The sequence below is a fragment of the Pseudorca crassidens genome, chromosome 19, assembly GCF_039906515.1.
Source record: "Pseudorca crassidens isolate mPseCra1 chromosome 19, mPseCra1.hap1, whole genome shotgun sequence".
NCBI lineage: Eukaryota > Metazoa > Chordata > Mammalia > Artiodactyla > Delphinidae > Pseudorca > Pseudorca crassidens.
In genome coordinates, this window is record NC_090314.1 from 51,859,847 (window position 1) to 51,885,090 (window position 25,244).

The 25,244-nt window shown below is 44.8% G+C and overlaps 1 protein-coding gene and 1 long non-coding RNA gene across 3 annotated transcripts in view; one reads left to right on the forward strand and one right to left on the reverse strand.

The window, feature by feature from the left end:
- The first annotated feature begins 801 nt into the window (after nt 1-801).
- On the forward strand, nt 802-10,821 carry LOC137212338 (uncharacterized). Its single transcript, XR_010937456.1, has 3 exons — nt 802-2,967; nt 9,275-9,392; nt 10,325-10,821. It is a non-coding gene; the product is annotated as an uncharacterized lncRNA (long non-coding RNA).
- A 2,852-nt stretch (nt 10,822-13,673) lies between these two features.
- FOXK2 (forkhead box K2) overlaps nt 13,674-25,244 on the reverse strand; it is a 67,873-nt gene continuing 56,302 nt past the window's right edge. Inside the window, exons 8-9 of one of the 2 annotated variants that reach the window (XM_067715610.1) lie at nt 24,881-25,090; nt 13,674-14,012 (exon numbers count right to left, since the gene is read on the reverse strand). In XM_067715610.1, the coding sequence (XP_067571711.1) occupies nt 13,819-14,012; nt 24,881-25,090 (404 nt within the window). In that variant the 3' untranslated portion in view covers nt 13,674-13,818. Of the gene's footprint in view, nt 14,016-24,880; nt 25,091-25,244 lie in introns of both variants that reach the window. The other variant, XM_067715609.1, reaches the window with a different exon arrangement.

A 25,244-nucleotide genomic window follows, 5' to 3' on the forward strand; every position in this document is an offset into this window, starting at 1 on the left:
GTTGCCCTACTACAATGCCATTTATCAACTGATTCATTTGTTACGCACGGACTTACTGTACTACTTCACAAAGAACTGTGTTCTGGTTACATGGCTCTGCTGATCGTAAGCATCCTTAAGCATTTTTTTCCCAGATGAACTTTAAATGGAATAATAGCTAAAAATAGAATTTTATTGGAATTCCAAAAACTCAAAAATGATTGTTTCTGAAGTGCTGAGGGACAGAATGTATCAGGATTTAATAAATATTTTCTCCCCAACAGTAACGTGGTAACATCACTGAGGACACCGTAAGTGCACTGTCATTCATATTTGTTTTTTTTAATGACAAAGCTATTCAACTCGTGTGGAAAGAAGCTGTGAGTCTTCCTTTTGTTCTTCCTGTGTCCTGTTTCAATATGATAAAAATTATTTTATGAAATTACAATTTGGAAACTATGGTATGTCTACATTTGCTTTTCTTTGTGTTTATCATGCATGGGGCTTGCTGAGCTTCTTGAAACTAGATTTATGGCTTTCATCAAATTTGTGAATTTCAGCCATTTCCTTGAATAATTCTTCTGCTACTGTCTCTTTCCTATTGGGATTCAAGTACACATGTATAACACCTTATATTGTCCCACTCTGATCATTGAGGCTGTTCATATAGTTTTTACAGTATTTTTTCCTGTTTTTAAAGATAGCATTGGGACTGATCATTGAGGCTGTTCATATAGTTTTTACAGTATTTTTTCCTGTTTTTAAAGATAGCATTGGGACTGATCATTGAGGCTGTTCATATAGTTTTTACAGTATTTTTTCCTGTTTTTAAAGATAGCATTGGGACTTCCCTGGTGGTGCAGTGGTTAAGAATCCACCTGCTGATGCAGAGGACATGGGTTCGATCCTTGGTCCAGGAAGATCCCACATACTGTGGAGCAACTAAGCCCATGCGCCACAACTGCTGAGCCCACGAGCCACAGTTACTGAAACCTGTGCGCCCTAGAGCCTGCGCACTGCAATTACTGAGCCCACGTGCTGCAACTATTGAAGCCCACGCACCTAGAGCCCGTGCTCCACAAGAGAAGCCACTGCAATGAGAACCCCATGCACTGCAACAAAGAGTAGCCCCCGCTTACCACAATTAGAGAAAGCCCACACGTGGCAACGAAGACCCAACGCAGCCAAAAAATTTAAAAATTTTTAAAAATTAAAAAAAATTAGCATAATTTAAAAATGACCTATTACTGCCCACTCTGCTTTCAAGACTGTACCATGTACTTTAAACTTTAGATGAATCGGTCAGTTCTAAAATTAGTTTCTAATTCTTAACTAAGCTTTTTCATTTGCTCATTCACATGAACAATCTTTCTTTACGTCCTTGTGCATATTTGTAGGACATAAGTTAAAATCTTTGTAATTCTCACATTTGGATTTTCTCAGAGCAAGTCTCCATTGATTTTCTTTTATTCTGTGTATGAGTCACATTAACCTGTGTGTCTAGTACTTTGGGGTTGTACCTTGGACATTGCAAATGGTATGTGTGTTGTTATGGATTCTGTTATGTTTCTCTGAAAAATGCAGGTTTTTTTCTTTAAGCACTCTGGACCCACCTGAACAGTCAAGACAAGAGTGAGGCAGACGAGGTGCTGAGAACACCAAGTTTAAGGAGGCGCATGCTCGCAGCTTCATGCCACTGGGAATGATTGTGTCGTTTTGTCTGATGGTCTCTTTGTTAATGTGGTGAATCACATTGATTTTTTTAAATTAGTTTTTATTTATTTTTGGCTGCATTGGGTCATCGTTGCTGCACGGGCTTTCTCTAGTTGTGGCGAGCAGGGGCTACTCTTCGTTGCAGTGCGTGGGCTTCTCATGCGGTGGCTTCTCTTGCTGTGGAGCACGGGCTCTAGGTGCACGGGCTTCAGTAGTTGTGATGCGAGGACTCTAGAGTGCAGGCTCAGTAGTTGTGGCCCACGGCCTTAGCTGCTCCGTGGCATGTGGGATCTTCCCGGACCAGGGCTCAAACGCGTGTCCCCTGCATTGGCAGGTGGATTTTTAACCACTGCACCACCAGGGAAGTCCCAAGACTACATTTCTTGTCATTCGTGATCACTGAAGTCTGTTACTTTAGCTTGTGTTCAGCTAATGTTTTGTCACAGATTTCCTTATGTTCCTGGATCCAATAAGATTAAAAAAAAAGAAGCTATTCTGCCCTTTTAAATCACCTGACCCATGCTGCCAGGGAAGCTACTTCAGGTTGTGGGTGTTAAATAATGGCCAGATCTGAACCAGCCCCTCAGCAAACCGCCAGGCAGATTAAAATACACAACTCAGAATTTTGGAGGAGAAAGTCCCTATTGTCCACCCTGACTTCAGCAAGCTGTACCAGGAACGTGGGGTGCTGTCCCCATGGCTGTCTGCCACAAGGCTGGATGATGGGGGATGGTAGTTGCTACGTGAAATGCCAAAATTCACTGCAATTTACCAGCCTTTCTATATGGAGCACTCCCCTGGATATTGCAAGTGTTTGCGTAGACTCCATAGTTCCAAAATAGTTAATTCAGACAGTTCTTACAAGCTCAGTAGCTGATTTGATGGGGGGACAATTCCTGGAGCTTATCTATGTTGGAAGGTTTTGAGTTACAAATTCAATTTGTTGACAAGTCTATTCTGTCTACCTATTTCTTTAGTAAATTTGGTAGTTTGTGTATTTCGAGGAATTAGTCTGTTCCATCTAAGATGTCAGATTTATGAGCACAATTTTTCATAGGATTCCTTTATTATCCTTTTTACAGATGTGGATGTGGTAATGAAGCCTGCAATTAAGGTTCAGTATTACGTGCTGCCTTAACATTTGGTTCAGCTGGGAAGGCCTGGAATGGCCTAACTACAAGTTCTGCTACCCACTCTACTTCCATGGATAAAGCCCCCCCAGCCAAACAACTCTCCTTATCAAACAGAACAGGTGCAGTTCCTGCTTATCCCTGAGTAAGCATTTTCAGTTCCCTTCCAGCTCATGGGGTTATTCAAACAATCACATCCTCCCGGAACGGGGTCCCGCACTGTTTTTTTTTTTTTTAAACATCTTTATTGGAGTATAATTGCTTTACAATGGTGTGTTAGTTTCTGCTTTACAACAAAATGAATCAGTTATATATACATATGTTCCCATGTCTCTTCCCTCTTGCTTCTCCCTCCCTCCCACCCTCCCTAGCCCACCCCTCCAGGCGGTCACAAAGCACCGGAGCTGATCTCCCTGTGCTATGCGGCTGCTTCCCACTAGCTATCTACCTTACGTTTGGTAGTGTATATATGTCCATGCTCTCTCTCGCTTTGTCACAGCTTACCCTTCCCCCTCCCCATATCCTCAAGTCCATTCTCTAGTAGGTCTGGGTCTTTATTCCTGTCTTACCCCTAGGCTCTTCATGACAATTTTTTTTCTTAAATTCCATATATATGTGTTAGCATACGGTATTTGTCTCTCAGTCCCCAACTCTTGATACTACAAAGCCTGCCTCCTGTAGCCCTAGGTTATTCACTGTGTTCCCAAGTGACGCCCATGTGATCCTACTTGGCTTGCAGTGTCCTCGGGTGTGCGTATGTGTGACTGATAAACTACAGTTCATCTCATCTGGCCAGTGTCATAGTGTCACGTCCAGCCACCCCCATGTACACAGGGTGGGAATACTGCCTCCATAATAGGGTGAACAGGTGGTAGGTAGAGCAACGGAGCTTATCACAGAGAGCCCATCTCTCATTCCTGATGGTGGTCATTTGTATCCTCTCTTTCCTCCGTCATTCCAGTCGAAGTTAATTTGTTGATTTTTTTTTTTTCAAAGAATCAGCTTTGATTTCATTGATCTTTTTTTCTCCTTATTTATTTTTTCAATTTTTGCTGATTATTTGCTATGGGTTATATTCATTCTTTTCTAGTTTAAGGTAGAATTGTAGATGACTGAATTTTAGGTTTTCTTTGTGCTATAAAATTCCCTATAAACACTTTTAGCTGCATTTCACAAATTTGATATATTTTCATGTTCATTCTGTTACAATTATTTTCTAATTCCCTTTAAGACTTCCTGTTTGAATCATGGATTATTTCAAAATATGATGTCTAATTTCAAAACATTTGAGGATTTAAAAAATATCTTTATTATTGATTTCTAGTTTAATTCCCTAATTGTCAAAGAGCATACTATGTATGATTTTAATTCTTTAAAGCTTGTAAGTTTTGTTTTATGACCCAAGGTTTGGTCTATATTGGTGAATGTTCCATGTGCATTTGAGAAGAATGCGTTATTCTGTTGAGTAGAATGCTCTATCAATGACAATTACATTGACTGGTGTTGCTCAGAGCTTTTATATAGCCTTGCTGACTTTCTGTCTACTTATCAATTACCTAGAGAGGAATGTTGAAGTATCAAAATGTAATGTGGATTTATTTATTTTAGTTCTTTCAGCTTTTGCTTCATTTATTTTGTTACGTTGTCTTGCAGAATTGTTCCTTTTATCATGATGAAATGCCCATCTTTATCAGTGATAACTTTCCTTGGTTTGAAGTCTGCTCTCTCTGAAAATAAAGTAACTACTCCTGGGAATTCCCTGGCGGCCCAGTGGTTAGGACTCTTGTGTTTTCACTGCTGAGGCGTGGGTTCAGTCCTGGTCAGGGAACGAAGACCCCTCAAGCCGCGCGGCACCGTCAAAACAACAACAAAAACTACTCCTGCTTTTTTTTTCTTATCAATTTATTTGTTTTTATTTTTGGCTGTGTTGGGGTCTTCATTGTGGTGTGCGGGCTTCTCATTGTGGTGGCTTCTCGTGGAGCACGGGCTCCAGGTGTGCAGTCTTCAGTAGTTGTGGCACGCAGGCTCAGTAGTTGTGGCTCGCGGGCTCTAGAGCGCAGGCTCAGTAGTTGTGGCACATGGGCTTAGTTGCTCCACAGCACGTGGGATCTTACTGGACCAGGGCTCAAACACGTGTCCCCTGCATTGGCAGGCAGATTCTCAACCACTGTGCCACCAGGGAAGCCCCTCCTACTTTCTTTTGTTTTTGTTTTTTTTGTTTTTGTTTTTTGCGGTACACGGGCCTCTCACTGTTGTGGCCTCTCCCGTTGCGGAGCACAGGCTCTGGGCGCGCAGGCTCAGCGGCCATGGCTCACGGGCCTAGCCGCTCCGCGGCATGTGGGATCTTCCCGGACCGGGGCACAAACCCATGTCTCCTGCATTGGCAGGCGGACTCTCAACCACTGCACCACCAGGGAAGCCCCCTCCTACTTTCTTTTGATTAGTGTTAGCATGATGTCTTTTTTTCCATTAATTTACTTTTAATCTGTATTAAGTGTCTTTATATTTAAAGTTTCTTGTAGAAAACGTATAGTTGAGTCTTGCTTTTTGATCCACTCTGACAATCTATGTGTTTTATTGGTATATTTAGACCATTGATGTTCAAAGTGATTACTGATATAGTTGGATTAATATCTACCACATCTGTTATTGTTTTGTATTGTCCTTGTTTTTTGAAAATGTTATGCCTAGGTAGTTGTTTTTTGCATTTATCCTGATTGGTATTCTCTGAGCTTCCTGGATCTGGGGGGAAATTCTCATTCATTCTTGTTTCAAACATTTCTTCTGCTCCTTTCTTTCTGGTACTTCCATTTTCTCTAGTACTCCTGTAACACATAGGTTATACCTTATGTAGCTGCCCCCACAGTCCTTGGATGTTCTGCTTTTTATTTTTATTTTTCCCAGTCTTTCTTCTCTTAGCTTTTTACTTGTGAAAGTTTCTATTGATGCATCCTGAAGTGCAGAGATTCTCTCCTGTGTCCGGTCGACTAGCAAGCCCATCACAGACACTTCTGTTACAATGTTCTTTATAGTTCTTTAAGGATTTCCGTCTCTATGCTTACATCGCCTATTTGTTCTTGCATGCTGTCTACTTTATCCATTAGAGTCCTTAACATATTAGTCCTAGTTGTTTTAGATCCCGTCTGATAACACGAACACCCCTGCCACGTCTGGTTGCGATGCTTGCTCTGTCTCTACAAATTGTTTTCCTTTTAGTTAATACTTGTAATTTTTTCTTGACAACTGGATATGATGTACTGGATAAAAGGAGCTGCTGTACACAGGTCTTCAGTGACGTGGTAAGGTGCAGGATGGGGGTGGGGCAGGGCAGCGGTGTACAGTCCTATGGGCAGGTCTCAGGGAGCCTGTGCCTCTGGGCTATGAACTACATAAGAGTTTCTCAGGTTTTCTTCCCTCTTAGATGGGACAGGGTGGCTAGAGTGGGCTGGTTGGGAATTTCCCTTCTAGGTCAGGTAGGCTCTGGTTAACTCTTTTCTCCTGAAGGCAGGCTTTGTTAAGAACGCAGTACTCTAGGGACTTCCCTGGTGGTCCAGTGGTTAAGACTTCACCTTTCAATGCAGGGGGTGTAGGTTTGATACCTGGTCAGAGTGCTAGGATCCCACATGCCTTGTGGCCAAAAAACCAAAAAACAAAGCAGAAGCAATATTGTAACAAATTCAATAGACTTTAAAAAATGGTCCACATCAAAAAAGAACCTAAAAAAAAAAGTGCTCTGGTCTATTTCAAACATGGTTCCTTTCCCCTCCCCTGGTTTTTTCCAATATTTTCTGTGAGAACCTGGTTGAGTTTCTGGAAGTAAAATGTACAAAAGTGTGGGGAACCCCTAAGACTGGGTTCCCCTGGGGCATTAACTCTCAGAGTTGTCCAGCAGTTGACTGCTCACAGGGGAGGTTTTTGTAGCCCAGCACCGGTCCCCGTGGTAGTCTCCACTCCTGTGTTCGCCCATCTGTCTCTCCTATCTTGGGGGTAGTGGTTTGCCCTGCACCCTCACCTCTCTTAGCTCCAAGACGAGTTGTTGATTTTTGGGCTGTTGCACTATTTATGTGTTAGGAGTAAGTGGCAGCTTCCCAGCTCCTTACACGTGGAACCTGAAACCAAAGTCCCTGCTTCATTTATTTTGAGGCACTGTTGTTGGGTGCTTGGAACCCTAGGGCTGTTGTGTGTCTTGGTGCATTGACCCTGTATCATTATGTAACGTCTTTATGCCTGATAGTTTTCCTTATTCTGAGGTCTACTTTGACATTAATATAGTCACTCCAACTTTCAAGTGTTCACAGGATATACTTTTTCTATCCTTTTACTTTTAACCTATCCATATTATTTAAAGTAAGTTGGGTTTTATTTTTTGATCCAACTGACACACTCTTAATTGGTCTATTTAGACTATTTATACTTAATGTAATTATTGATAAGATCCTACCATATTATTGTTTTTTGCTTGTCCCCTCCCCTTTGGGTTCCTGTTCTCTGCCTTCGTGTTATTTCAAAATAAATTTTAGCATTCCATTTTAATTTACCTTTTGGATTTTTCCTTTACCTTCGTTTGGTATTGGGATTGCACTAGTGACTACAACAGACAAAGCTAGCTTTTCAGTCTACCTAAGAATGTTTTACCACTTCAGTGTAGAAATGTAGAGACCTACAAACCTTTGCCTTCCTCCTTTATATTGTACTTTTGTCAATATGTGTTAAGTTTACATACACTGAAAACCCTGATAGACAATGTTAAAACTTTTACATTGGAAAGTTAGAATATTTTAAAGAAATTAAGAGGAAAAACTAGTTATTATAGTTGCCCAGATATTTACCATTTCTGTTGATCTCTTCCTTCATTCCTGAAGTTCCAAAGTTTCTGTTATTTACTTTTTGCCTGAAGAATGTCCTGTAGCGTTTCTTTTTGAGCAGCTCTACTGGTTAAGAATTCTTAGTTTTCCTTCATCTAAGAATATCTTTTAATCTGCACTCCTGATATTTTCTATGGATATAGTATTCTAGATTGAGTTACCTTAAGCCCTTTAAAATTTTTCTAGTCATAGGGCCTCCATGGTTTCTGATGAGAAATTTGTATTCAGATAGTTACTCTGTATATAGTAAGTAACTTTTCTTTGGGTGCTTTCAAGATAAAATGTTTTCAGTGTCAGTAGCCAGTGGTGTGTCTTGACATGGTTTTTCTTTGAATTTATCCTGTTTGTGGAGCTTTGTGAATCTTTACAATTATATCTGGGACATTTTTAGGCATTGTTATTATTATTTTTAAAACACCAATGTCTTTCTCCTCTTGCTGTGAATTCATTAACCCAGGGTATATTTGATCTTTTTATATTGTCCCACAGGTCCCTGAGGCTAAGGTTCGTTTGTTTCCCAGCATTTTTCTGTTGATCCACCGAATTTTTCATTTGTTAAGTTCTATAGCTTTCGGTTCAAGAGCGTTTGTCCTTACTTCATGGAGTCTGGTTACAGTAATTAAAGCCATAGAAAGCTAATGTCCTTTTCTGATTATTCCAACATGCTTAAGTTGACATCTCTTTTCTTTCCCCTTAAGAGATTTTCCTGGCTCTTTGTACACTGTAATTTTGAACTGTATTCTGGACATTGTTCATTTTATGAAGCTCTGAGTCCTGTTTAAATCCTGTAGAGAATGTAGAATCTTTTTTTTTTTTTTAAGCAGGCAAATAACCTGGCTAGGTTCAGAATAAATGTGCCGACCTGCCCTCTGTGGGTTGTGGTTTGGGGTCAGTTGTTGGGGGTCAGTTGTTTCCCAAGCTCTGCAGTGCTATTTGGGGCCATTCTTCACGGGAGTTCAATTAATAAAGACTTTGCTTTGCTTCCTCAGTCAGTTCCAGGCATGTGCAGCTGAGGGTGAGCCCAGGATGCCATACACAGCCCTAGAGAATCTTTCTCTAACTTCCTGTCTCCTGGGTACCCGGTTTCCTGGCCCTTGGCTAAGTCTCAGGCTTTAGCCTCCCTGCGATGTTGCACACTCCTTGGGGCCAAAGAAAAGTATTTCTCCCTCCTGCCCCCAACTTCTTTGGACTAGAAGTGTCCCCTTTCCCAATTCCTCTTCTCTGAGTCCTCAGTGTCTCCAGGGCTCCTGCTTACAGGTATACAGTTTTGTGATTCCCCTCCACGTGTCCCACAGGGGCCCCCTTCCCTTGTGAGGGGAAGGCTTCTCTTGGGTATTCTGATGTTCATTCCTAACATGCAGTTCTGATATTCAGGCTGTCCTGGAGTCTACATCAGGAGATACAAGAGGGGAGAAAAATTCAGGAAAATAATGACCACGTTGGTTGTTCTTCCAGTTTTAACCCCCTTGCTACTATTTCTTTTTCAGAGGACTGTGACAGTTGCTTTATTTATTCAGCCAATGGGTGAGACACAGGGCAGAGACCTCAGAAAGACATTTCTAAAATCAGAAAATTTTGTGCCCACAGGTTTAGTCATCTCATCAGAGATCACCTGAGAGACCCATGTTAAAATCTAATTTTGTATTGCTATGGATGTAAACATGGAGGGGTAACAACAAGAGGCAGTATTCCACAGAGACCTACGGTGAGTGCTAGCCAACAGGCTACAGTTTAAATCACTACATACTATGGGTTCTTTCACCTCCCATATTTAGGACTGAACTTACCATATGGCAACTGCACATAGCTTCATGACATGCCCCAATGCCTTCCCTTTTTTTTTGGGCCGTGCCGCATGGCATGCGGGATCTTAGTTCCCTGATCAGGGGTCAAACCTGTACCCCCTGCAGTGGAAGCTCAGAGTCCCAACCACTGGACCACCAGGGAATTCCCCCCTATATCTTCCTTAGAGACTAAATGTGGGCCTCTCCGCAATAACTAACATGGCTTTTGCTACATGAAAGACCTCTTATCAGAGTTACTGAATTGTTTCCTATACCTGAAGGCCTCCTGCCTTCAACATCTTTTTCTTGGGTAAAGGTAGGTTATCCTGTAGGATAGCTCTATTTGACTCAGTTTAACTTCAACAAGGCGACCCTAATGAATTACCAGAGGAGCTTTTCCTGAGTGAGAAGGGGGAGGTAAGACCTAATGCACTTTAAAGCATCTACAAAATGGACTGCACCTAAGAGCCTGTGCTCTGTGACAAGAGAAGCCACTGCAATGAAAAGCCCGCGCACCACAACGAAGAGTAGCCCCCGCTCGCTGCAACTAGAGAAAGCCTGTGTACAGCAATGAAGGCCCAATGCAGCCAAAAAATAAATAAATACATTTGTTAAAAAAACCAACATGGACAGCAGATCTGAAAAAAACATTTAGGAATGCTCCCTTTTGTTAGGAGAGAGAGTCTCAGTACACGAAGAGCAGCTCTTTTACGCTAATAGAACTGTTTTTACACTAGGGCATCAATGTCAAGAACAAAACTCCATGTGAACACTCTGTGCTTGAGCTTCATTTAGCTCCCAAAGGGGACTTCGTGTCATTTCAGTATTCTCCCTTCCTCTTCCTACCCCTCAGGACATCAGCAATCCATACCTTCTAGGAGCTGGACAATCCAAGTGTTAACAGTGTGGGGACCGGAATACCATGTGCCTATTTAGACAAGATTTTCATCTCATGGGAGGATGTATCTCAGGCTGTTTGCAATGATCTTTCTCAAGCTGAGGCGCAAGTCTGCAGAAGAAATGGCAGCTACAACCAGAACCTCAAAGTAAGTTTGAAAACTCTAACATGATGGATTGAAAGCCAGCAAGACTGTTATCGCTGCCTGTGACCCAATGCCCTTTTCACACGCAAACACTCAATGCCCCCTTTCTTCTGGTGGAGTCAAGAAGCCTGAACTGCTGTCCTCACAGCAGCTCCTTCGAATACTCGCTCCAGTGCTCTAGGCCTTTGGTGTGCTCAGAGAGCATTTAAAAAAAGCAAAAAAGCATGCCTGCTTAAGCTTATCAAAATGACAATGATACTCTGTATTCAATTAAAATTAATAAAAATATTTTATTGAATTTCAGGAACTTGGTACTTTTAAAATTTCAAATCTTTGCACACAAATCACCACTATACCTTCTAGAATAGTGGAGGTTAGGACTTGAAGATTGTCACTTGTCTCTTTGTGTAACATAGCACAGAAATCCCAAGTCCTGACACGCCCCACCCCCTTCTGACCATGGCCCCCTCTACTCTGTTGTTCTAGGAGAGGACGATGAGAGGTGTGATGCATTTAAGGAGCTCAGCTGTCCGGGTGGAGACTCAACTGACGTGAGAGGAAGATTAATCCAAAAACCATGCATAGACACCTTGGGATGCGCCACATCACTTGGATCACGTGTGAGTTTCCCTTTTGTATTTTTGTCTGGTTCAGGGCAAAGCTGCTGAAATGAAATTTCTAGTCCCTGAGGGAGCTCAGAAGTTTGGCAGAAGTCAAAGCAGAGACTTTTTGAAATGAGACACTTAGGAACCACCAGTGGACAGCCGGGCGGGAGTGAATTGCAATGTGACTGTTGATGTAGCACCAGGCATCAAGTGGAGCCACAAGGACACACTCAGTGACTCCTGGGTGTTGAAGGGCTCCTGGGGATTCAAAGCTAAATTTAAAAAAATTTTTAAGTGCCCAGGACACGGTAGTTTGTTAATCTATGTTTTCCTTTTCCTGCCCTCTCCTTGATATTCTTAAATTCCTGTGTGCCAATGAATGAGCCAAATGAATAAGACAGAAGGAAAAAGGAAAGAGAATGCCCCACCTTTGAAAAAGGCATGCTCTAGCTCCCAGCAGCCAAAACTAACCTTCTCCCTTCTTTAAATTTGAGAACAGGGTACTTTTTCTTACCTATAAACCAAGCAGAAATCCCTCCAGGCCCATAAAGTCTACATTTTAGGCTCAGAAATAATCAACTGATGGACTGGGCTTATGCAGGGAAAATCTACCCGAGTCTTTCTGGACGGCTGTGGAGATGCGTCTCCTGGAGGACGCACAAGGCATTTGCTTAGTGTTGCCCAGCCCATCTCCCCATCAGGGTGGTCTTGTCCACTCACCTCCCCAGAGCTCAAGGTTAGGGGGCTGCGGTGGCCATGACTAAGGTCTGGAGCACTCAGTGGAGTGACCCGATCCCACATGTAGGACACAGCAGATCCGAATTATTTTGCAAATTGCAAACCTTCTGAGTAAAAAGAAAAAAAATATACATTCCAAGGTATCTGTAAAGTGCTGGGAGATGCAGCTTGCTGCCCTGAGGTGCTCTGATCCGTCCGTGCTGCAGTCTGCAAGTTAGATTTTGCTACTGTCACACACGTGGTCTCATTCACATGATGGTTTCGTTTTTATTTTTTAAATGGCTGAGTTATAAATCCAGCTAGTGTGCAGTAATTTCATGGTTTTTAATATGCATTATCTGCAACAACATCGTGACAGCTCCATACCGTGGATTGACACACAATACTTAGAACAGGTTTATCATATTTGGTCTTTAGGTAAATAATAACTGTTTTAAAATTGCCTAAATATACCATTCTGAGCTGTTTCATTCCACCAGGAAAATACAGGGGTTTTTTCCTCTCTTTAAAAAAAAAATTAAATACCAAAATAACTACATTTAAATAAATAATGACGATGACATTTAAAAATTCACAATAAGGCCAAAGCCCTCTTTCTGTTTGCATGCTGCTCAGCTCTGACCCCCAGAACCCTCTGGAAAGGTGAGTGGCTTTCTTCTGGAGGTACATGGGCTGAGGCCGTGCGGGCCTCCTACTTCTCATTCTCTCACCTTTGTTTCCTTTCCTTTCGCTTTTATTTTTTGTAGGAGAGAAGTCAGCCTTAGTACTGAATTCAGTTCTAAAAGGTTGAGGGGAATTTCCTATTACAAATCAGAAAGCAACCTAGGTGTTTCCAATGCTTACCGGGACAGAGGGTGCCTGCTTCCAAGACCCTTGTATCAACAGGCAGCTTCTGCTCCACCCCAGCAGCTGCTCCTGCCATGAGGGGGGCAAACCGCACCATCATCGGGTGGCCGGCTGGTCGGACGATGCCGAGAGCTGGTGACGGCACCTAAAATAGCGAACGTGCCACGGAGAGATCTGTGATGTTTGTTTGAAAAGGGTGTGTGATAAAAGATTGAATCTTTTTTTCCAAATGAAGAAGTAATAGTTCTTTTGTTTTAAACATACACAATACATAGGAGACTTGTTTTACTTAGAGTGGAAAATTATGCCAGGGACAAAGTCAACACAAAGAAACAAACAACAAAAAGTAGCAAGAAAGAGAAATGGGTAAGTGCAGCTCCGCGAGCCTGGCAGCTCTTTCCGTCAGGGTTACAAGTGGCCCGCGGGTGTCCGTCTGTGTGTCTGTCCGTCTTACACACGGAAATGGAGGTGGATTAATTCAGGTAACTGCTCTAACGTGGAAAATTTGTAGATGTCAAGTAGCTCCACTTAACTTAAACAGGACAGACAAAAGTAAATCATTCCATAGGCTGAAAACAAACAACAAAAACAAACAAAACTACTTTGTTTCTTCTCCCCAAATGAAATCCACACAAAAGGTCCTGTGTGATTCCAAAATTACCAGAGTAGAAATGGAGTGATCTGAAATGTCAAAGACCCCATTATTTTGTAAAGAAAGAAAGTACACCTCAAAATATTCTAATTCCACGTGTGAACAACAAAATACTGTCTTGTCTACTGGTGGCGGGGTGGCTCCGGCCCAGCAGGCCTGCTCGCACCGGGTGCGTCCTCCCTCGGAAGGACTGAGAGTATCTACTCGGAACTAAGCTGAGCGCTGGGCGGGGAGACACTGCCGGAGCCCAGCTTTGCTGCGTGTGGTTTTGTTCAGGGGTGACTTCAGTCTTTAAATTAAGGAGTTTTAAGGCCACCTGGGTTTGTGTTTCCAGTGCTGAGGTGAAGTCCAACCGCAGGGCCCTCTACCCACCGAGGGAACGCGCTCTGAGCGTCGGTGAGAGGCAGTGTCTCCTTTTGGCACCACAGAGTTGACGTTAAAGTGAGAAACACTCTCCTGGCCGCTAGTTCTGGACGCCCTTCTCCCGCACGGCTGCCGGCGGCGCATCCATGCTCAGGGCGATGACGAGGCCCTCGCCATCTTCTGTCTTGACCCGCTTTAGCTCTGGCTGCTCCGCCGGGTCGCCGTTCTGGCGCTTGGTGGGCAGGGAGGCCGACGCCGAGGCGTGTGTCGCCAGCATGTGCAAGGGACTCGCCGCTGCTGTGGAGAGACAGTGAGTCAGCGCCCATGCTTCTGGATGGACCCTCGTCCCCACCACACATTAACCGCGTGAACAGTGAGTCTGTTTGTTTATGAACAGCCGGCATCTGTTTATTGCTTCCAATCGTGTGCTGTCTTGCTGAAGCGAGAGGAGGGGTAAAGGGACTGAGGCAGAGGTGGGGCACAGAGCAGACAGCTTTGCTGTTTTGGCCCATGGGCTGCTGCCGGCTTCTCCCCGATGCAGAGTCCCCAAACCCAGAAGGGGATCGGGGTGCAGCAAGCCAAGCCTGCATCGGAGCCGCACACCTTCTCCTGAGCCCAGCCTGTAGGGAGGGAGCTCTGCGCGCCCTGGGCCGGCTTCCCCACACCCCTCCACCCAAGCCCTTCTTCTCTCCAGTCTTCATTACAGAGGGGCCCTTCCTCCTCATGGGGCTCTCACTGGGCACAAGGGTCTCCACCACCTCTGATCTCACCTGCCTTGTGCTCTGCACAACCAGGCAAACTGGTCGTCCCACACCTGGAAGTGCTGCTTCCTGGAAGTGCTGCTTCCTCCAAGGGGGAAAGCAGGCCTGGGCTGGGAGGAGCCTGGAGCTATTCCACTCAGAGGGGCTTGGGGGTGAGTGGGGGGTGGGATGTGTGCTGGAGGATGCACAGTGACCTGGAGAAGCAGCATCCTGTCCAGGAAGACCCCTGCCCTCATGCCCCAAGGGAGGTTTAGGACCGTGGCAGCAGGTGGCCAGATGGAGAAAGATAAGTGCACAAAGAGCTGGGAACAGCGACCCTGTCTCCTGAGCACGCCTGAGTTCCAGCAGTGACACGCGTGCTGTCCCGCCACACTGATGTTAGTAAGTAGACATTACGGCTGCTGCAATTCATGACAGTTTGCTCTGCATGCTGCATAAGAGCTGTAAGTATAAGGAGTTTACGCCAAGCTTTATAACTTTAGGTGTTTAACATACCGCTTTAGCTGGCACGGGGATTACAGAATTTCCTCTCAAGAAATGGAACTTGAAGCTAAGTGAGATGAGGGAGGGTCTACAAAATGAGAGACAGGAAGCCACGGGACACAGACTGAGGTCAAAGAAAGGGCAGCTCTGACACTGCCAGGATGCCAGTGTCTCCACTTTGATCTCCAGATTCAACACCATTCCAATCGAAAGTCCCAGTAGGAGTTTGTGTAAGGAAATTTCACGTGCATGCCTTTAGGGAACAAAGGGACCAGCAGCTGGACCCTGGTTAACATGGGGCCTCTGACCACCTCCAGTGTCATCTCTCAAGAACGACTGCTGTGTCACTTTCATGAATAAGGGCATGTGTGGTGCTGGGGCAGCACTGCCACGGAGCCTGGGTTCTTCCAGCAGGACACACACTTCACTGCTGCAGTCCATGGCAGAGACCCAGAGCCTTGGCTAGTCTAGGAGCTGCCCCATTCTGGCTTGAATAAATGCTATTTCAGGAGGATTTAGTGGTTGTAGAATCAGAGCAGAATGGAGTTAACGGTAGATCAGTGCAAACGGTCAAAGCCTGAAAAATGATGTGACTGGAAGAAGGGGCTGGTGTGCTGGGGCGGGGCAGCAGAGAGCAGGGCCTGCTGTCTGGGAGGCAGGGATGTGGGTGGAGCCTGGGTCCCAGATTCCCAAGCAGGCATGGCGTGGTTCCTAGGCCAGGCTGAGCAGGGTCTTCCGCTAACTGCATGAACTGCAGACCCTTAAGAAAGGTGACAGAAAGAAAAGGAAAGGACCAGGACAGTGAGGGAGACTGAGGAGTGGGCAGAGGAGAAATCTCAGCAGGAAGAGTGCAAAGGGGCACTCAGGCTACAGTGAGCAGGTGGGACGCCACCTAAGCACGGTGTCGGCCCAAGACTCCGTATCTGACCAAAATGATGAGGAGTCGTTGAAGAAATAACACAGCCATAACCATGCTAGTGAACCACACATGTGCAACTGTGACTGAAGCCAGGGCCAAGAGCCCACCTCACAGCTGGACTCACCCTACCTCTCCACTGCCCATGAACACCAGGCATCAAAATGCCAGGCTTTCCTTTCCGTGCCCTCCTTATGCCCGTGGTGGCAGTAACTGGAGCTCAACGCACGTTCCTGGGGAGACGGGCTTCCTTTCCCAAGGGTGAGAGGGCAGCTGTGACAATGTGCTATGACAATGTGCTGCACCGGGGCGCTCTCGAGAGGCCACGCAGGTGCCCACAGAGCAGGGAGAGCACCATGTTCCTGTTGGGGGTACTCTGCCCTCAGTCACATGGTGCCTCAGCAGGAGGGTGACTCAACTCCAGGGTCACATTCCAAGGGGACGCCAGGCACCATCCTGACCCCTCTCGCCCCCCCACCCATCTAATTAGCACTGTCTGCGTACACAGGCAGAGGCCAGCAGCTCCAACCTGGATGGTGGCACGGCCTCCTGGCTGATCCCCTGAAGCCCCCAGCCTCCTTGTGGCTGTGAATGCCCCTGAAATACCCATCTTAGGCTTGGACACTCGTTGGTTCCCCAGCTTGCCTGCTTCCCACACCAGCAGCCCCTGGCCCTGCAGGTCTCCCTGCCAACGTGCTGTCCTACCCAGTTTCCTGGCTGTGTCCTGGGATGCACTCTCCACTCAGGCGAGACTCAACTCCCCTCCAAGCATAACGCGCGGACACATTTCCTGCTATAGCCCAGCACCACTGCTCCTAAGAGATGCCTGACACGGCTGTGAGTGAATCAGTGCCCAAAGCTGAGCCATACCAGGTGAGATACCAAGCTGGCAGGTGCTGAGCTGCTGCCCCGGGGGAAACACGGGGTAGGGCTTGTCAACTGATCAACACATACCTTGTTTTATGTGGCTTTTGATTAAAGACGACTTAATCTATACTGTTGATCCATTAACACTGAACTCATGCCTGTACTTTCTCCATAAGGCACATCACAGCCTTCTGTGCCTAGAACACTCCAGGCCTTTTCAGAACCATGCTCGGAGTCCACTTTAAACAGCAAAACCGGGACTTCCCCGGCGGCGCAGTGGTTAAGAATCCACCTGCCAATGCAGGGGACACGGGTTCGAGCCCTGGTCTAGGAAGATCCCACATGCTGCGGAGCAACTAAGCCCCTGCGCCACAACTACTGAGCCTGTGCTTTAGAACCCGTAACCCACAACTACTGAGCCCACAACGATGCAACTATTGAAGCCCGCGCACTTAGAGCCCAGGCTCCGCAACAAGAGAAGCCACCGCAATGAGAAGCCTGTGCACCACCATGACGAGTAGCCCTCGCTCACCACAACTAGAGAAAGCCCACGTGCAGCAACGAAGACCCAATGCAGCCATACATACATATACACAGAGTTTTATTAAAAAAACAAACAGCAAAACCACCAACAAAAATTACAAAACATGAAAACCGTGGCCCTAAGAAACAGTGAGTACAACACGTGTTCACAGTGGGAGCTGAAATGAGGAGGGGGCACTGCCGAGTTGTGCTCGGCTGGGAACCAGCATGCTGAACTTGAATACTTTGCTGCTCTGCACAAGCCCGCAAAGGGCTGTGAAATCAATACAATGAGTACTGATCTGGGAGTTATAAGTAAATTTCAGTGATCTGCAAGAAATCTGCAAATACGGAATCCATGGATACAGGCTCAAGTGTGTGGGACCACCTACCAGGAGTCCCACAGAGCAGCAGCCTCACACGGGGCGGGTGTTGCAGATGCAGAGGCAGAATGATGCCCCAGAGGAGGCGGCGCCGCCTCACTGCTAACCTGGCCACGCCCCACCAAGTCCAAGCAGCTCCTCCCCTTGCGCCAGCGGAAGACGGTGCTGGTCCGGCGGGCGCTCTGCCTGCTGCTACCACAACCTGCAAGTGGTTCCCGAAGGACGCTGGGGTAAGTCAACAGAGCACACCACCAGGCAGATGGAGAAGGCTCCCACAAAACCCTTTCACCTCCTCAACACCTAGCAGGGCCTGGACCCCAGGGCAGCACAGGCTGGAGGCTGGGGCCACTTTCTTATAAGAAGGAATAATACCTGTGAGCCCAGGGGAGACTATTCAGGACAACAGGTGGGAACGCTGGTCATACGAGGACACTGTCTGCAGGGTAAAGACACCTTTCCTCCCAAGACCACTGCCCCACAAGATGGAGGTCTAGGGTAGCAGAGTCTCCACAAAAATGGACTAAGTACCTGTGACCATAACTGTGGTCCAGTGCAGAAGAGGCTGAAAAGTGGCCAGAGCATGTTGGACTCAACCAATGGAATACACTGTTTTAACAGACTAAAGGAGTAACGACCATCTTAACACACGACCATCTTAACACAGAAAAAGTATGTGACAAAATTCAACACCCTTTCATGATAAAACTACTCAGCAAACCAGGAATAAAAGGAAAAGTCCTCAACATAGTAACATGTACGATAACCCACAGTTAATCAGCTTCAATGGTGAGAGACTGGATGCTTCCCCCAAGATCAGGAACAAGACAAGGATGCCTGCTTTGTCACTGCTAGTCAACACTGCATTCGAAGTCCTACCAGGGCAGCTGGGCAGGAAAGGGGAATAAAAGGCATCCAAATGGGAAAGGAGGTAAAAAACTATCTCTACTGGCAGATGACATAATCTTTATATATAGAAAATCTTAACAAATTGACATAAGGAAACCCCCTAATCAAAAAGTAACACAATCAGGGCTTTCCCGGTGGCTCAGTGGTTGAGAGTCCGCCTGCCGATGCAGGGGACACGGGTTCGTGCACCGGTCCGGGAAGATCCCACATGCCGCGGAGCGGCTGGGCCCGTGAGCCATGGCCGCTGAGCCTGCGCTCCGCAACGGGAGAGGCCACAACCGTGAGAGTCCCGGCAAAAAAAAAAAAAAAGCAATACAATCAATTAGTATTAGTGTTTGAATTCAGCAAACTTGCAGGGTACAAGATCAACATGCAGAAAAATCAGTTGTATTTCTATACAGTAGCAATGAACAATTTCAAAAGAAAATTATGAAAAGAGTTCCATTTAGAAAAACATTCAAAAGAAATAAAATAGGAAGAATTTTAACCAAGACTTAAACACTGCAAGACTTATATACTGAAAACTATAAAACACTGAAGAAATCAAAGACCTAAATAAATGGAAAGACATTCCATGCTCAAGGATTAGAGAATTAATATCATTAAGATGGCAATACTACCCAAAGTAATCTACAGCTTCAATGCAATCCCTATCAAAATCCCATTTTTTCCCCCAGAAATGGAAAAGCTGATCTTAAAATTCACATGGAATTGTAAGGTATCCAGAATAGTCAGAACATTCTTGAAAAAGGATGGTGGACTCACACCTCCGGATTTCAAAACTTCCTACACAGCTACAGTAGTCAAAACAGTGTGGTGTTGGCATAAGGGTAGACACGAAAATCAGTGAAATAGAACTGAGAGAAATAAATGCATACATCTGAGGTCAACAGTTTCAACAGTGGAGCCAAGACCATTCAATGGGGAAAGAACAGTCTCTTCAACAGGTGGTGCTGGGACAACTGGATCTCCACATGCAAAACAATGAAGCCGGGCCCTCACATTATATACAAAAATTAACTCAAAATGCATCAAGGACCTAAACATAAGAGCTAAACTATAAAACTCTTAGTAGAAGAAAACACAGGAGTCTAAGTGTAAGTCTTCATAACCTCAGATCTGGCAATGAATTCTTACATATGACACCAAAAGCATAAGAAACAAAAGGGAAAATAAACTTGACTTCATCAAAATTAAAAACTTTTGTGCATTAAAGACACTATCAAGAAAGTGAAAAGACAAACCCACTGAATGGAAGAAAATATCTGCAAATCATATACAGGTATCCCCCCACGCCCCCCTTTGCAAAAGTTCCCTTTATGCCACTTCACTTTTATGAAAGACCTACGTTAGTACCCATTTTTGATAATGGAAAGAAATCTGAAGAGGATTTTCACTTTTATGGAGAAAGGCAAAAAGCAAAAATAGCGTTTACCATGTGTTTTGCAGCGAGCCATTGGAGAGGCAGCAACAGCCCGAGCAGTGAGTGACATCGCCAAGTTCCTCCCCAGGAACCATACTCCATCTCAGCATCAAGCCGCCAGAGCTCTGAACTGTGTCTCTGAGTGTCTGTGCTCTACCTTGACTCATTTTGTGCATCTGTTAGGTTTCACAGGAACCCTCTACTTTGGATAGCAGGGGAAACCTGTATCTGATTAGGACCTAGTATCCAGAATATATAAAGAGCTCCTATAACTCGACAACAAACAACCCAATTTAGAAAAAAAGTCTAAGGATTTAGACATTTCTTCAAAGATGCTATACAAATAACCAACAAGCACATGAAAAGATGCTCAACACCATTAGTCATGGGGAAAATGCAAATCAAAACCACAATTAAGAGTAAGATGGCCATGATCAAAATAAAGGAGAAAATACCAAGTGAGGATTTGGACAAATAAGAACCTTTGCACATCATTGAGGATGGAATGGAAAATTGTTGTGGCTGCTGAGGAAAAGTTTGGTGGCTACTCAATAAATTAACAGAGAATTACCATACAACCCAGTAATTTCACTCCTAGGTATACACCCAAAAGAAATGAAAACAAGGACTCAAACCGATACCTGTAATATGAATGTCATAGCAGCAATATTCCCAATAGCCAGAAGGTGGAAACAACCAAAATGCCCATCAACTGATGAATGAATAAACAAAATGGAAACATATTCAGCTAAGGAATGATGTACACATGCTACAACATGGATGAACCTCAAAACATTGTGCTAAGAGGCCAGCTAAGAAGAGCCACAATTCATACGATTCCATCCACAGGAAATATCCAGTACAGGTAAATCCACAGAGATGTAAAGTACATTAGTGGTTACCAGGGACTGAGGTAAGTGGGGAATGGGGAGTAACTGCTTAATGAGTGTGAGATTTCCTTTTGGGGTGATGAAAATGCTTTTCAACTAGTTAGAGGTGATGGCTTCAAAATACTGTGAATGTACTTAATGCCACTGAACCACATACTTTAAAATGGTAAACTTTATATTATGTGTATTTTATTGAATACCCCAATTTTAAAAAAAATACAGATGATTTGAACCCTAAGGAGACACTGGGTATAAAAGAATTATTGTTGGGACGACTTCCCTGGTGGCACAGTGGTTAAGAATCCGCCTGCCAATGCAGGGGACATGGGTTCGAGCCCAGGTCCGGGAAGATCCCACGTCGCGGAGCAACTAAGCCCGTGCGCCACAACTACTGAAACTGCACTCTAGAGCCCGCGAGCCACAACTGCTAAGCCCGCGTGCCACAACTACTGCAGCCTGTGTGCCTAGAGCCTGTGCTCTGCAACAAAGAGTAGCCCCCGCTCCCACAACTAGAGAAAGCCCGTGCACAGCAACGAAGACCCAACGCAGCCAAAAACTAACTAAAAGAATTACTGTTTATTTTTAAAACTATAACAATGGTATTGTGCTTATATACTAAAAGAGAGTCCTTCTTTAGAGACGCATGCCAAAACAGGGAATGACATGTCTGGATCTGGGTGGGAGCAGATGGGACGGGTGAGGAATATGGAACAAGGCTGGCTGTGAATTAATTTTCAGAAAGTTTGTAATTTTCCGTAATAAAAATTTAAAATACCAAAGCTGCTGATTTTCAAAATTCATTAGTACTAGGCACTGCTTCCCTTTCTTGAGAGTGACTTTCAAGGGTAAGGGAGGTCACAGCTGGGTCATACAGCATCCACATCACACCCAACAGCAGTTTTCAAAAAAAACCACCATCAGAGTCTCTACTTGCCCATGGAATCTTTCTATAAGCTGATCTGCCACCTCCTCCCTCCTCCCCTTTCTCAACAGCCTCTCTCTCACCCACTCAACTGGGCTGCTTTTGGGGATGCAAATGTCAAGATGGAGCATGAAACAAAGGAAGAGTGGAACACTGGCACTGTGGACCTGACTTACTACTGACTAGACATCAAATCCTCTTCTAGACCAAGTGATTTCTAAGTAAAAGGTTGAGACTAAATTCAAGGAGAACCAATAAAATTTCCCACTAACAGATAACTCCCACTAAAAGATGACTAAAACTGGAAGGAGTTTTAGCATTTCTTCTACCCTTCCTTCTTCTGAGTGGGAACAAGGTTTCTCAGGGCTTACCCAGCACTTTGCCTACTGTTCCCAGCAGTGATTGTCAATATAATACAATAATTGTGTGGTTTTCTTTAAAGCCCAGATATATTGAAAAATGCATCTTTAATACTACCTACCTATCTATCTATCTATCTACCTATCTAGCTGTGCCATGCGGCTTGCAGGATCTTAGTTCCCTGACCAGGGATTGAACCTGGGTCCATGGTAGTGAAAGCGTGCAGAGTCCTAACCACTGGACCACCAGGGAATTCCCAAATACAATTTTTAAAGAATTATAAGTTTGGTTTTGATCAATTCTATAGTTATAACAATTGATAAGTGAATCCTTATAGTCACAGACAATTAAATCTTTAATATTTCTCCATTTTATTATTGCAAAGAAAATATGTACTCAGTAAATGACATTTAAGCATAAAGTATGTGGCACTAGCACAAAATCTGTGGGGGACATGGGATTGAGCCACGAGGATTGGCGAGCCTGCTTGTCTGTGTGCTGATATGTGGGTGAGAAGGGGCATCAAATCAGAGCAGTATTCAGAGCCAGGAGCACGTTTAAAAGAATAATGTAAGTTTTATTTTAAAACATCAGTATTGGGAATTCCCTGGTGGTCCAGTGGTTAGGACTCCGCACTTTCACTGCTGAGGGCTCAGGTTCAATCCTGGTTGGGGAACTAAGATCCTGCAAGCTGTGCAGCACAGCCAAAAATAAAAATTAAAAAAAATATTTTAAAATAAAACATCAGTATTTTCAATAGTGGAAAATTTAATTCCTTGCTTATTAAATTTATAAAGAAAAATTTTAGACACCAATTTAAATATGTGAAAGGGATACACAGTTTCTCAAACTCCTTAGACAGGTGGCCATAAAAGGGCCCTGACCTGCACAGCAGTTCTCAGAAGGTCTGGAACATGTGAGAAATGTACATTCTAGGGTCCCAGGCCAGACCTGCTCAGTTGGGGACTGTGGGAGGGAGCCCTTGAGTGATTCTAAGGCACATGGTATCCGGGAATCAACAGCCTACACCATGGCTTAAGACAGGGAAGAACGGCTCTGACCAGAAATAGACTGTCCACCTCTTGACACCACCTGCTCACAGCCACACACAGGGCCACCAGGTTTGCCACATCTGGACCACCTGTGACAACCAAGTAATTCATGAAGAAAAGAAGAATGAGGCCTGAAAAACTCTTAGTTACTTAGGAGACACCAGGCTTGAGGAAGAAAGCATTTTAAATGGGCAACTGGTTGCAAACTTCTCAATTTATCCACAAGTGGCAGGTTACCTATTACTTAAAAACAAAAAACTCTCAGTGGTTAGTCTTCCCTAGAAAAGGTTGCAGATATTATTCGTCCATTAAATTTGGGGAGGAGCAAGGGGGAAGCGGAATCACATGAGGTGTCTGTCCCAGGTCTCTGTCCCTTAATAGCTCAGTAAGGAAGGATTCAGAGGTCAACACTATTAAGCCTTCTGTTCCCCACCCTCTTTCCAAGAAACTTTCTCTGGGCACAGAGAGCTACTTTGAGCCAGTAGCTTCTGATTCTACTGCTTGGAGTCCTGTAGTTGAATCACGACAGCCCACGTGTGTGGACAGCAAGCACACTCCACATGCCTGGGTGAAGCCTCACTGCAAAGATGTCTAAACACCAGTTCCAAGGAGCCCAAACTCCTGAGCTGACTTAACAGCCAGCTGGACTCCTACCCTTCACACTGCTCCACAGGACTGGGTGGAAGAAGGTTCTCTGTCCTCTGGTTTAAAAGCCAGGCTCCCTTAGGCTCGTCCATGTCAGAACATCCGTGGGAGCTATGTGCACGGGGCTCCAGAGGGCTTTCAGAGCAAAGAGAACAGGAGACCAACATTCTCCCCTTCCACCATCAGATACTCTCAAGCACACCCGTGCCCCAGGGGAGGGCACCGCCATTGGACAGATCAGCTGTGACAGCCCCCAGGTTGCTTCTAGGCCACACCCAGATGTCTACAAAAGGTGGGAGTATTTTCATCTCTCTAGATAAGCAAGTCCCCTACATACAAACCTTCAAGTTGCAAACTTTCAAGATGAAAATGTGCATTCCATCTACATCAGGCGTGGGTGAAACTGCAGCTTGCCCTCCGTCTCCTATTGCTGTTGATCCTTCAGCTCTACCATCTCCCACCTCCTCTCCCTTCTCCAGTCAGTAACATTTCTTGCCTGTTCACTCCATGCCAGCCCCCGTATGCCAGCTGTTGTACTGTACTACTGTACTTTTCAAGGTACTGTGCTGTAAGATTAAAAATGTTTTATTTTTTGGTGTTTGCTTGTTTTTTATGTATTATATGTACGAAAAGTTATTAGAAACCTATTAACAGTACAGTACTATACAGCCAATTGTGTTAGTTGGGTACCTAGGCTAACTTTGTTGGACTTACGAGCAAAATGGACTTAAGAACGCGCTCTTGGAATGGAACTTGTTCATATGTAGGGGACTTACTATATTTAGAAATGCTTCTCTCTTCAGATGGCTCCTCCAATGGGAATCACATGGGAGCCAATTCCCACAGCCAATTCCCTGGTATCCTATAGCACTATTCAGTTTCCTATAGTTTACAAATGCAAACATTTCTTCAGACAAAAAAATTAAAATTGTAACAGAATGAAAACCTTGAACACCACGCTCCATAAAAGGACAGCAGAGGACCTTTGCTCAAGTTGTTAGCACCCAGTAACCCATGGAGGACACTGCTTACCATTATTCACCTGGCCGTGGATGGCGGCGGGGATTGGCACCACGTGAGTCCCGTTTTGTGTTACAGTTTTTATTGGAAGCTGGTGCTGACCTAGAGGTGCCTGCTGCACTATGGTGACCGTCTGGACAGGGGTGGTCTGTGACGTCTGAATGATCCGGCCAGCGGCACCTAGTGTGGCATGGCTAATCGCAGGAATAGGTTCTACTTTCACTAAATTCAAAGAAAAGGAAAAGAGAAAAAATGACACCAACTAATATTACTGGGTAGCTTACAGAAATCTCACTAGTTTGAAGTACAACAAACCAGGCGGCGAACAGCCCTGCTCCAGCACAACATTACATAACATGTTAGCAGCAAGGGGGTC